This window comes from Bubalus bubalis, chromosome 17, assembly GCF_019923935.1.
Source record: "Bubalus bubalis isolate 160015118507 breed Murrah chromosome 17, NDDB_SH_1, whole genome shotgun sequence".
NCBI lineage: Eukaryota > Metazoa > Chordata > Mammalia > Artiodactyla > Bovidae > Bubalus > Bubalus bubalis.
In genome coordinates this window covers 8,719,714-8,733,301 of record NC_059173.1, presented here as the reverse complement: position 1 = coordinate 8,733,301, position 13,588 = coordinate 8,719,714, and the positions used below count along the sequence as shown (strand labels likewise).

Genomic DNA, 13,588 nt, shown 5'->3' with positions numbered 1-13,588 from the left:
CTCAGATGCTAAAGAGTCTGCCTGCAATGCGGGAGACCTGGGTTTGACCCTGGGTTGGGAAGATCCCCTGGAGGAGAGCATGGCAACTCCAGTATTCTTGCCTGGAGAATCCCCATGGACAGAGGAGCCTGGTGGGCTACAGTCCATGGGGTCGCAAAGAGTTGGACATGACTGAAGCAACTAAGCACAGCACAGCACAACTCTTCCCATTAATGGAAAGAACAAGTTAGAAGGAGGCTGGAGGTGCCTTTCCTGGGGCCCAGGTTAAGCGGAAGCATCAACACTGGGAGTTCGAAGACCACTTTCTGATCTGCATCTGCTGAGGGTCTGGGTTTGAATGGCTTTGGGGGTCTTCCCAGCCTATGCTGGGAGGCCTCGGGGAGACCCCGGAACCTCTCTGGGCTTCAGCTTCCTATATATGTAGTGAAATGACTGGTTCGCTTTCTCCTCCCCATCACTTTTATACTGTTTTGTGATTAAACATCATTAAAACGTCTTATAACAATATTTTCAGCAGAAAGTTAGAAAATGCAGAAGAAGATATAAATGACCCATAATTGTACCACATAAAGACAATGATTACTATTTGGAGACACTGCTTAGTCTCTTCAGACACACACACTTATTAAGAATGAGCAGTTTCTTTCTTTCTTTCTTTTTTTTTTTGCCACAACACATGGCTTGTGGGATTGTAGTTTACCAACCAGGGATCAAACCCACACCTCGGCAGTGAAAGAGTTGAGTACTAACCATTGGACCACCAGGGAATTCCCGCGAACAATTTTTGTGCTTACTATGCACCAGTAAATATTCTAAGCATACTACACACACATGTCCACAATCCCTCACCAGAAATCCCCAGGGCCCAATGTATTTTGGAATTGGGGAATTTTTTTTAGGAAGGTAAGCCTTATATGACACATTATGGTATTAATATTTCACCAGAAGAAGGCATAAATATTCACACAAAGTGGGATAAATGAAGACCAAAAATAACTGGGCATCTATGCAAGGCAGGTTTTGATAAGTACATTCACAGCCAGTTTATAAACTTAAGTTTCATAACTTTAAATTTTAGGACTCAGTTGTATGATCCTGAACCTGCCCCATTCCACTCAATCCACACATGCATTCCCAATGTGGGAACATTAGGGTAACATGCTAGTAAGAGGTGGCTTTGAACCTAGGATCTTAGCCAGGGTCCATTGTGTACTAACCACTTTGCTGCTTGTCACGAACCCGTGCGATTGCCCCATAACCTTCATTTCACAGTATAATAAGTAAGGAACTATTTTGCTACATCATGTAACGTTTTCATCAGCTCTGTTTCAAAGGGTTGCATGAGATTCCGACCCTTAGGGGAACTGTTTCCAAGTCCAAGGAAAGGTCAGGATCCAACTCTTGGCCTGAGATGAACCCAAAAGGAAAGGGACAGGAGGGGAGCCCAGGAGGAATCCACACAGTTGTTTTCCTTTTGTCCAGGAGGGCTGGGTCTGTGCCATCCAAAACAACAGCTGCCAGGCACAGGAGGCTATTTAAGTTAATTAAAACTTAAATTAAAAACTCAGTTCTGGGAATTCCCTTACAGTCCAGTGTGCTAAGGGTGCAGGCTCAATCCCTGATTGGGGAACTAAGATCCCAAAGCTGCATCATGAGGCCATAAAATAATAAATAAAATTCAGTCCTTTAGTCACACCAGGCACACTTCAAGTGCTGAATGGCTGCCATACTGAACAGTGGAGTTCTAGAATATTCGATTCTGGAATATTCCAACCTGGCAGAAAGTTCTATTGGACTGTTCTGGTTTGGCTTGAAAGTTGCCTCTTCTAAGAGCTCCTACCTGACCTGGCAGAAAGTTCTGTTGGACTGTTCTGGTTTGGCTTGAAAGTTGCCTCCTCTAAGAGCTCTTACCTGACCTGACCATATTTCTCTAAAATAGATCCCCACAGGTATTTATTCTGTACCCTGTTTCCTTCCTGGCATTGAACACACTTGGAAACTAACTTAGCAGTTTACCTATTTATTTGCACATTTCCAATCTCCCTGCTAGGATATTCTATCTTATTTCCTACTGGAACCATTGTGCTAAATGCATCTCTCTATCCTTCTTCCTTAGCAGTCACTTAGAACCAGCTCATTGGACATCCAGGTCTAACAATCTCTGATGCTTATCCATTTGGTAACTTGGTTTAATAAACTGCTTTTCCCTAATCCCTGCTGAAATTGCCACAATGAGGGAAAGAACGGGGTCTGGAGGGGAGAGGATATTGGAGATTACCAGAGACCACACTGTGATACGAAAGAACCTGAGTCCTGCTGTCTAGCAGACCTGGCCCTGAAACCTGGCTCCGCCACTTCTGAGCTGTGTGATCTTAGAAAAGGTACTTTGCCTCTTTTTTAAACCATTTTTTAAAATTGAGGTATAATTTCCCTGATGGCTCAGATGGTAAAGAATCTGCCTGCAATGCAAGAGACCTGGGTTCAACCCCTAGGTTGGGAAGATCCCCTAGAGAAGGGAATGGCAACCCACTCCAGTATTCTCGCCTGGAGAATCCCATGGACAGAGAAGCCTGGCAGGCTACAGTCAAAGAGTCGCCAAGAGTTGGATATGACTGAGTGGCTAACATTTTCATAGTCGATTTACAGTGCTGTGTTAGTTTTTTGTACACCAAAGTGATTCAGTTATACACATATACTTTTTCAGATCTGTTTCCTTTATAGGTTATTACAAGATATTGAATTTCATTCTCTGTGCTATATAGTAGGTCCTTATTTATCTATTTTAAATATATAGCATGCGTGAGTGCTATGTTGCTTCAGTTGTGTCCAGCACTTTGAGTGTATGCATACACACACACACACACACACACATATATATATCTGTGTCCAGCTCTTTGCAGACATATGTATGTTAATCTCAAACTTCTAACTTATATCCTCCCCTGCTATCCCTTTTGGTAACCATAAGTTTGTTTTCCATGTCCATGAGTCTGTTTCCGTTTTGTAAGTTCATTTGAATCTTTTTTTTAGATTCCACATATAAGTGATATCATATTTGTCTTTTTTCTGTCTGACTTACTTCACTTAATATGATCATCTCTAGGTCCATCCATGTTGCTGCAAATGGCCTTATTGCATTATTTTTTTTTATTTATTTTATTTATTTTGCTGCATTGGATCTTAGTTATGGCATTCGTGATCTAGTTACCTGAGCAGGGATCGAACCCAGTCCCCCTGCATTGAGAGGGTTGAGTCTTAGCCACTGGACCACCAGGGAAGTCCCTGTTTTATTGTTTTTTTAAAGCTGAGTAGTATTTATTTCACCTCTCAGAGCCTCAATTTTCTCATCTGTAAAATAGGGATCCATTGCCAGCATTGTACCATGTTTATGAAGGATAAATGGGTAATTTACATAAACTATAGGTAGAACTAGGTAAGTTCTGGATAAATTTGAGTGCTGGATGAAGTGGTGCTGGTAGGAAAGGGGCTGGGGAGGAATCTACTTCTTATTAAGTACCTACTGTGTACCAGACTCTGCATACTTTATAAACATTATCCTGTTTAATTTTACAGATGCGGCACCGGGGCCAGGACAGCTGCTGCACCCCGTCCAAGGTCACGCAGTGGAGGGTGGCAGAACCAGAGTGGAGCTCAGCTCTGAAGTCTGGCCGTTTCTTTAACCTTTCCAGAAACTCAAAACTGCCTTCCCCTAAAGATCATTAGTTAGGGAATATTTTCTTTCTCATTTCCAGTAACCAGGGTTAAAAGTTAAGCTCACCAGGAACGTGATGCCTATGGAAGAGGCCGTCTCCTCATCTAGCTTTCCCTCATTTTGACAGTGTATACACATGATGTGCTTAAAAGTGAAGGAGGAAACAGAACAGGCTCTATCTTGAAAGCAGGACTCCATCTTGGGCCAGACTGTGGACTTTGAGCTATATGCCCAGTAACTATGGAAACGACATACCAACTGGAAAACCAGGCCCCCAGAAGGAAGAGCTCCAGGGCTCTCCATCGCTAAAAGAATACCCTAATTTTCTGTGTAATCAAATAGAATTGTACATTCTATTCTGCTTAATGGGGTATGACCACAAGCCTATTGATAATTGTGCACTGTGGGCACCCCACTCCAGTACTCTTGCCTGGAAAATCCCATGGACGGAGGAGCCTGGAAGGCTGCAGTCCATGGGGTCGCTAAGAGTCGGACACGACTGAGCGACTTCACTTTCACTTTTCACTTTCATGCATTGGAGAAGGAATTGGCAACCTGCTCCAGTGTTCTTGCCTGGAGAATCCCAGGGATGGGGGAGCTTGGTGGGCTGCCGTCTATGGGGTCGCACAGAGTCGGACACGACTGAAGCAACTTAGCAGCAGCAGCAGCACCACCAACTATCTAGGCTTAAGGCATATGAATCACGGGTTAACTTTGATTGCATCTTTCTTTTTCCTGTGTTCAGACTATTCAGGGACCCTTATACACTTAGGGTATATAAGGTTTTCACAAAAACTGGTTGGAGTCCTTGGCGAAGAGGAGACTCTACCCTGGGCCCGCCTGTGTAATAAACTGCACTCCAATATCTGCATTGTCCTTCTGAGTGAGTTTGTTTCCCAGAACGCATGGCTACAACATTTCGTGCACTGCCCAGGAAACTCCTCACTTTGAGGAGACAAGTCCCATTTGGGACTACTCTGAGGCCTTGTGGCTTGAGTCTTCTAGAGGGAGGAAGGCGCCCCACCCTTCTGGAAGGATTCTGCTTCTCAAGGCCCGGACCTCTCACGTTAGCAGGTAGTGGATGGCAGCAGGGGAACTGAGCGCTCAGGTGAGGAGGAACCCACCCGGCAGGGTGGAAGAGGGGATCTGATCACCCTCCTGGGAGGGATTAGAAGGGGCACAGATCCACAGGAGCCTGGAATAGGCAGGTGGCAGCAATTGCTTGGTGCACAGGTCAATGAGCGTGCTAGGGCTTAGAAAGGAAATTTGTGAAGGTCATTTAGGAGGTGTGTGCACGCTGTCTTGGGGAAAATTATTACCAAGCAATCGCCAGGGGATTTTTAGGAGAAGAAACTTGGTCGTTGTGTGCTCGTATTCTACCCTCCCCCAGGAGGTGTCCTGTCTGCTGTGAAATTCTTGAGCCCCTCAGAATTGTCAGGCTAGAAGGAGGGGCATACATAAGTGAGTAGGAATTGGCTTTTCCAGAGATGGCCTGGGACATGGGATATTTAACCCATCTGTGTTTTCATCCACACCTGATCAAGCCCACCAAGGCAGAACAGACTCTAAGGGAGAAACAGTCTTGGACCACCTGGTGTTCTGGTTTGGCCATGCTGACTGGCGGGTGAAGACATGCGGATCCCGATCCCCCTTCTCCCTCTGGGATCAGGCAGGATTTGGACGAGGATGACCTGCCCTCCCCCATACTGGATGATGATGCGCCCACCACCCAGTGCTCCACCAGGACCGGAGGCCGACTTAATGCCCGACCCAGGGCCAGGTGAAGTTCCTGCAGCAGCCGCTGCTCCTCCGCCAGCTCTCCCAGAGGTCATAGAGCTGCCACCTCGGCAGGCTCTGATCCCGGTGGTAGAAGCCTCTGGCCAACACTTCCAGGATCCGGCTCCAGCCAAACCACCCGAGCTATACCCGCCTCTCCTCTCCCAGTGAGTACTGACAGGAAGGGGAAAGGAGACACCAGAATCAAACAGAGGCAGCGCTCCTCTAAGGAGCCAGAGGAAAGGGCCCCCGCAACAAATGCCCCTCAGAGAGTTACAGCAGCCTCCGGTTCAGGGGACAGACAGTCACCACCATTAGCTCCCCCGTAGCCTATTATTACCAGGTTAGGCTAATGGAGACTTTTTCGAACTCACTGCCCTGCATCAGATGACATAATCCAACTACTCGTCTCCCTCTTCAGCACTGAGGACAGACACAGGGTCCTAACTGAGGCCAGAAAATGGTTAAGAGCAATGGCACCTGAGGGTGCTGCAAACCCGCAGCGGTGGGCAGAACTAGCCACCCTGATGAGAGGCCCAGTGGGGACTGTAACACAGAGGAAGGGAGGGGCCACCTCGAGAGATACCAGGCGGCTATTTTACAAGGTCTCAAGAGGGGGGCCCGAAAAGCTATGAGTATTGCAAAACCCTCCAGATGTGATTCTAAGGGAAAGCGAATCACCCTCTGGGTTGTACAAAAAGACTGTGCGAGGCCTATAGACCCAGCCAGAGGCTGCTGGGTGTCTGATGGTGACTAATGCAGCCTTTGTGTCTCAAGCCTACCCTGAAAATGTCAGATGGGAGGGCACCAAGTGACTCAGGAATTTTTAAACATCCCTGAATGCCTAGTACCTTTGTTGGAAGAGACTTGCTGTCTAAATTGGGGGCACAAGTGACCTTTGCCCCCACGAAAGGCCCACTGTTTGAGTGGGCTTAACTACCTATTTACTCTTCCTCTCAGTAACACCTCAAGATGAATGGAGGTTGCACGATCTCCTGGAAGGGAAACCGGATGGGCTAAACAGTTGAGAGAGAAAGTTAACTCAACAATTCCCTGAGGTCTGGGCAGAAGACAACCCACCGCCCCAGGCTTGCAAAACAAGTCCCACTGGTAATAGAACTCAAACCCGGTACAATGACGTCAGCACCCGCCTTGGGCCTGCCAGACCTTGCTAAGCCGTTTACTCTTCATGTGACTGAAAAGGACAAGGTGGCTATGGGAGTGATGCCCCAGACTATGGGAACTTGGGACAGACCCGTGGCTTATCTCTAATCAGCTGGACAGTGCTGCCCCTGGGTGGCTGGGATGCTTATGGGCAGTTGCTGCAGTTGCCTTACTGGTCCGGGAGGCAACCAAGCTGGCTTTGGGCCAAGATTTGTTCGTAAAAGTTCCACATGAGGTCAACACTCTCCTGCGAGGGGACCCCCATAAATGGCTGTCAACATCCCGGATTACTCAATACCAGGGACTCTTATGTGAGAACCCCCATGTTACTACTGAGCCTTGTCAGGCCCTGAATCCGGCCACTCTCCTTCCTGTGGGAGAAGGTGGGCCCTCACATGATTGCGAGGAAATATGCCAGCAGACCTGACTTCAGAGACCAGCCAATCCCAGACCCAGATTGGGTCCTGTACACCAAGGGCACCAGCCTGGTGAGACAAGAACAATGACTGTCGGGATATGCAGTCGTCATGGAAGAAACCATTGCTGAGGCTAGCTCTCTGCCTGCACACTGGTCCCCTCAACAGGCCGAACTATATGCTCTAATCCAGGCCCTCCAGCTGTCAAAAGGGAAGAAGACAAACATTGACACAGACTCCAGGTATGCTTTTGCCACACTACAGGGCTCTGTATAAGGAGAGAGGTCTTTGACAGCTAGTGGAAAAGATATTAAAAATAAGGAAGAAATTAAGACCCTATTAGATGCTGCTGGGAACCAGAAAGGGTTGCAGTCATACACTGCCGAGGACGTCAAAAAGAGGATACCCCCCGGGCTCAGGGAACAGACTGGCAGATAAGGCCACTAAACAAGCAGCCGAGGGCTTGGGGGTGACAAGTGAGGCCCCTATTAAAGCTCTCATATTGGCGGAGCTACCTGAGCTAACGCTAGACTCTCCAAAATACACTGAAGCCTAAAACCAACTAGCCAAAGCGGAAGGGGCCATCAAGACTGAGACGGGATGGTGGGAATTGCCAGGTGGCAAATTATTGGTACCGGAGGAGTTGGCACCCAGTCTGGTAAGCCAAACACACCAAGCTACCCATCTAGGCCATGATAAACTGGAAGAGCTAATTTGAAAATATTTCTTGGTTCCCTGCCTCTCTTCCCTAATGCAGGACAGAATCTCAGAACTGTACTGCCTGCTCACAGGCCAATGCTACCTCTCGGCATGGACAGAAACCTCCAGGGATTCAGCTAAAAGGCACGCTGCCCTCTGAATACCTGGAAGTGGACTTCACTGAAATGAAATCTCACTGACACTACTGCTACCTGCTGGTCATGGTATGTACGTTCCGGGATGGATAGGAGTTTTTCCTACCCAGAGTGAAAGAGCATCAGAAGTAGCCCAGTGCCTGCTTGGGGAAATAGTTCCCAGATTTGGACTTCCTACTAGCATTGGATCAGACAATGGCCCGGCTTTCATAGCTGATTTAGTACAATAAGTAAGCAAAACTTTAAACATAAAATGGAAACTGCACACTGCATATAGGCCCCAGAGTTCTGGGATGGTGGAAGGAACCAGCCGGACACTTAAAGAGCCACTATCCAAGTGGCTCATAGAGACTGACTGCTCTTGGGTGGACTTGCTTCGACGGCTCTGCTCAGACTCAGGATGACCCCACGGTCCCATGGCTCTTCTCTGTACGAAATTGTGTATGGGAGGCCCCCTCCCATAATAAAACAGGTGTCAACAAATTTGTCTCAGGTAGAGGGGATGAGATTTCACAGCAGATGGAACAACTGGGTAAGGTAATAAATCAGGTAACTAAGTTTGTACAAGAAAGGGTGCCATTCCCCCTTGGGGAACAGATTCATGAGTTTATGCCTGGTGTCCAAGTATGAGTCAAAGATTGAAAACATGATTTACTAGCCCCTCAGTGGAAGGGCCTTTATACTGTTATTCTAACTACCCCTACTGCAGTTAAAGTTGCAGGTATTGCCCCTGGGATTCACCATACGAGGGTGAAGAGAGCAAACCACGCAGACCCAGAAAACGCTCAGTGGACTGCGCAGAGGGGCCCCACTGACCCTCAGGAGGCCAAGATCATCCTTAAGAAGAAGAAGGAAAAGAAGATCCTGGATGAGCCCCTTCAGGATGAAGCCGCATGATCAACTCCTGCTGCTTGGCCTCATCAACGTGCATATTCCTACACGGACTTCACAACACCTCCAGCTGTTGGGTATGTGGGGCTATGCCTCTGTCTGTGATGGATGGACTTCCCTGGTGGGTGTCACCACTCCACCAAGAAGATTTTAAATCACTCTGCTCTTTTCTGGGACGACAAAAAGAGACTTTCCTTTCTCCTGTCAATCATAATCTCTCCCTGCTCTCTTGGTGTAAGCCAGACCTACAGTCAATAGACTCAGCTCATGGGGTTTCATCTTATGTAAACACCAGTTTCATAGAAGTAACAAAAGTGGTAATTCAGAATAGAATGGTTTTGGACATGCTCACAGCTGTTCAAGGAGGGACCTGTGCTATAATTAAGGTTGAATGTTGTGTATATATTCCTGATTTATCTGGCAATGTATCAGCTGCTTTAGATGATATGAAAAAAACAAAAAACAAAAAACAGGTAAGAGCAATGTAAAATGAAAACATTCCTTTCTGGACTTCGGTACTATCTTGGGTGAAGGGTGACGGGTGGAAAACTATATTTACCATTGTTATAGTTGCCTTGATAGTTCTGCTCTGTGGACCCTGCATTTTACAATGTATTATGAACTTTGTAAGCCAAAGGTTGGTGTCGTTCTCCCAAATTGGCGGTTGGAGAGCCAGGGAGAAATATATCCCTATGAATGATGCTCATACTATGAGTTATGAGCATCAAGAGGGGGAATGAAGGAGGAAACAGAACAGGCTCTATCTTGAAAGCAGGACTCTGTCTTGGGCGGGACTGTGGACTTTGAACTATATGCCCAGTATCTATGGAAATGACATACCAACTGGAAAACCAGGCCCCAAGAAGGAAGAGCCCCAGGGCTCTCCATCGCTAAAAGAATACCCTAATTTTCTGTGTAACCGAATAGAATCGTACATTCTATTCTGCTTCTTGGGGTGTGACCACAGGCCTATTGATAATTGTCCACTGTTAACTACCTAGGTTTAAGGCACATGAATCGCAGGTTAACTTTGATTGTCAGGGAATTTTGGGAGGTGGGTTTGGGCACGTACACTTAGGGTATATATAAGGTTTTCACAAAAACTGGTTGGGGTCCTTGGTTAGGAGGAGACTCTGCCCTGGGCCAGCTGGTGTAATAAACTGACCCTACTACCTGCATTGCCCTTCTGAGCGAATGTGTTTCCCGGAACGCATGGCTGCAACGCTAGAACACAGCAGAGGTTCTTTCAGACTGTCAGAGTCGTGGTTGATGGAGGCTCTTTCCTGCTCTCTGCTCACCGCATTTCCCATGTTTTCTACCTGCAACTACTGTATGCCATTCATAATTTGGGAGGGGAGGTGGCAAAGTCCAATAACAGTAACAACAGAAACAAAGCCAGTGGGACTTCCCTGGTGGTCCAGTGGTTGGGAAACCGTCTTGTAATGCAGGGGATGTGGGTTCGATCCCTGGTCAGGTAACTAAGATCCACATGCCTCTGAACAACTAAATTCACGAACCACAGCTAGAGTGTCTGTGCAGCAACAAAAGATTCTGCATGCCACAGTGAAGACCCAACACAGCCAAATAAATCAATAGTAGTTTCACGACTTCACTATAAAAAGCAAACAAACAAAAAATAACCAGAAAAAAAAAAACCACTGACCGCACCCCCGGGACAGTCCCATCTGGGATGGACCTATAGGTGTTTGTTTTCAACAATCAACTTGATGGATGTGGTTATAGTATTTGAATTTCTGCTTTTTCTTTTTTTGGAGGTGGGCTTTTAGTTCCCCGACCAGGAATTGAACCCATACCCAGGGCAGTGAGCGTGCCAAGTCCTAACCACTGCACTGCCAGGGAATTCCCTTGAGTTTCTGCTTTCATCACTGGAGGAAGACTTGTTTTACAGTTGTTAATTATCTGTTGGATGAATCAACAAATAAATGAGTATTCATCAGGAGGCAGGGACACAGTCCCTCCCCTGGGGTTTCCATCATTGCTTTGGCTCTTGCCAACCTGAGCTTCTTTCTACTTAGATTATAACTAGTTGTTACATACAAGGTCATCTGCCCCAACTAGACCACAGTCTTCTGGAAAGCCAATGTCCTGGCCTGGAGCCCTGTACTCACAGGAGATACTCAACAAATGATTTTGAGAGGAGAGAAGGAAGGTGGGGGGGAGCCTCATGTCTCCTGCTTGCCACATAGCCACCCTCAAAGCACTGGCATAGCCGGTTGCTTGGCTGCACAGGGAAGGGTGTAGACCCCACCCCAATGCTGCGCCTCCTGGTTACGGGGACAAAGTGTGCGTTACCTTATAACGGGGGCACAGGTCTCAGTCTCGCCTGCGGCATGAGCAGTCTCCAGGGACAGGGTCCCCAGGCTGGCCCGGCTGCCCTTCCGGGAAGACTGTCGGAACAGGGCAGCACCGGCGTCTTCATCGGACGAGTTGTCATCAAAAGAGCCCAGGATGAAGTTGGTCATCAGCTGTCTCTTGATGTGCGCCTGCTTCCTGTCTTCTCTGGAGAGGGTTCTGGCTCGCTGGCCCTGGGGTCTGGCTGGCGTGGACAGGTCATTGGTATTTGGGATCTCCGGGCCTTCAGTCTCTGACCCATTGGCTTGGCATGCTGGGGAGGCGTCATCAGACCAGAGGGGGTTTCCCTGGGGATTCTGCAGTGGAGGTGATCGGGAGGGCCTCTGCTGGCAGGTGTCCTGGGGTCCTTTGCGGGAGGCCAGCTCAGCCTGGCTAGGGGTCTCTGGCAGAGGGCTGCCGTTGCAGTCTTCCTGCCGTAGCTCCTGGGAGCCCTCTGAGGCTGGAATCAGCTCCTGACTCGGGGTGAAGCTCACTTTCCGTTTACTCTTGGTGACTTGCTTGGAGTCTGACATTTTCCCCCAGCTTTTTAATCGAGAAAAGGTCAGGCAGGAGAAAATCAGACAAGATAGAAAAAGAAGCAGGATCATTCAGAAAATCTGTAAAGAGAACAAGAGAGCCATTTTAGGATCTATGTAATCATGTTACCTGGCTTCTTAAAGGAGCTGGTGGCAAAAGCCAGTTGGGGTGCTGTATTCAGCAGAGAGAGCTAGAAGGGAGAAGCACTAGACAGGGAACGGAGAAGGAGCTCTCCTCCCCCAGCTCTGCCCATCATGAGCTCTGGGGTCTGTGGCATGTTTCTTAACTTCTAATTAAAGACACTGCTACTGCTGCTGCTGCTAAGTCACTTCAGTCGTGTCCGACGCTGTGTGACCCCATAGACGGCAGCCCACCAGGCTCCCCCGTCCCTGGGATTCTCCAGGCAACAACACTGGAGCGGGTTGCCAATTCCTTCTCCAATGCATGAAAGTGAAAAGTGAAAGTGAAGTCGCTTAGTCGTGTCCGACTCTTAGCGACGACGCCATGGACTGCAGCTTACCAGGCTCCTCCGTCCATGGGATTTTCCTGAGACATGCATAGATCATGAAAATGCATGTGAGAGAGAACTCAATGAGATTAGGTACATTAAAAGACTGTTACAGCGTCACTGGCCTTCTCTAGTGGCTCAGGTGGTAAAGAATCTGCCTGCAATGCAAGAGACCTGGGTTTGATCCCTGAATCAGGAAGATCCCCTGGAGAAGGGAATGGCCACCCACTCCAGTATTCTTGCCTGGAGAATCCCACAGACAGAGAAGCCTGGTGGGCTAAAATCCATGGGGGTCACAAAGAGTCAGACACAGCTAAGCAAGTAACACTTTCACTTTTCACTCATAGCATCATTATTCATGATATCCCCAAAGCTGAAACACTTAAAGTGCACAATTCTGCAGTTTTTAGTCTATTCACAGAGTTGTGAAACCATCACCACAATCAGTTTTGGAACATTTTCATCACTCCAATCAGAAACCCTGTACCAGTAACCTTCATCTCCACCCCATTAGCCCCAGGCAACTGCTAATCTTTCCATATCTATCAATTCTGCCTATCCAGATGTATTATCTCCACAATATGTGGTCTGCGGAACTGTTTTTCTTCACTTAGCATAAAGTTTATTCCTTTTAGTGGCTGAACAATATTCCATCGTATGGACAGACCACATCTTGTCTGTGCTTTTATCAGTGGGCACTTGGGATGTTTCAGCTTTGGGGATATCATCCCAAGTGCCCACTGATAAAAGCACAGACAAGATGTGGTCTGTCCATACGATGGAATATTGTTCAGCCACTAAAAGGAATAAACTTTATGCTAAGTGAAGAAAAACAGTTCCGCAGACCACATATTGTGCACTTTAAGTGAGTGAGTCATATGGTATATGAATTATACCTCAATAAAGCTTTTCAAAAAAAAAGGGGGGGGGACTTCCTTGGTTCAGTACTTAAGAATGTGCCTTCCAATGTAGGGGACACAGGTTCAATCCCACATGCTGCAACTAAGATCTAACGAACCAAATAAATAAGCACTTAAAAAAAAAAAAAAAGACTTCAGGGGCTTCCCTGGTGGCTCAGTGGTAAAGAATCCACCTAATGCAGGAGACACAGGTTCCGTCCCCAATCCGGGAACATCCCACATGCTGAGGAGCAACGGAGCCCATGCACACAACTACTGAAGTCCATGCGCCCTAGAACCCATGTTCCACAACAAGGGAAGCTGCTGCAATGAGAAGCCCGGGGCACTGCAATTAAAGAATAGCCCCCTGATTGGGCAACTAGAGAAAGCCCTTGGGCAGCAACGAAGACCCAGCATGGCCAAAAATGAATACACAAATTTTTTTAAGACTTTATTATATTCCAATTTGTAGATGAAAG

At 47.4% G+C, this 13,588-nt stretch overlaps 1 protein-coding gene and 1 long non-coding RNA gene across 4 annotated transcripts in view; one reads left to right on the top strand and one right to left on the bottom strand.

Moving 5' to 3' along the window:
- ACACB (acetyl-CoA carboxylase beta) overlaps positions 1-13,588 on the bottom strand; it is a 115,370-nt gene that overhangs the window by 84,147 nt on the left and 17,635 nt on the right. For all 3 annotated transcript variants that reach the window (XM_044930039.2, XM_006044834.4, XR_006545490.2), the window contains exon 2: positions 11,127-11,782. In XM_044930039.2, the coding sequence (XP_044785974.2) occupies positions 11,127-11,773 (647 nt within the window). In that variant the 5' untranslated portion in view covers positions 11,774-11,782. The remainder of the gene's footprint in view (positions 1-11,126; positions 11,783-13,588) is intronic.
- On the top strand, positions 7,174-8,769 carry LOC123329908. Its single transcript, XR_006545491.2, has 3 exons — positions 7,174-7,310; positions 7,826-7,991; positions 8,632-8,769. It is a non-coding gene; the product is annotated as an uncharacterized LOC123329908 (long non-coding RNA).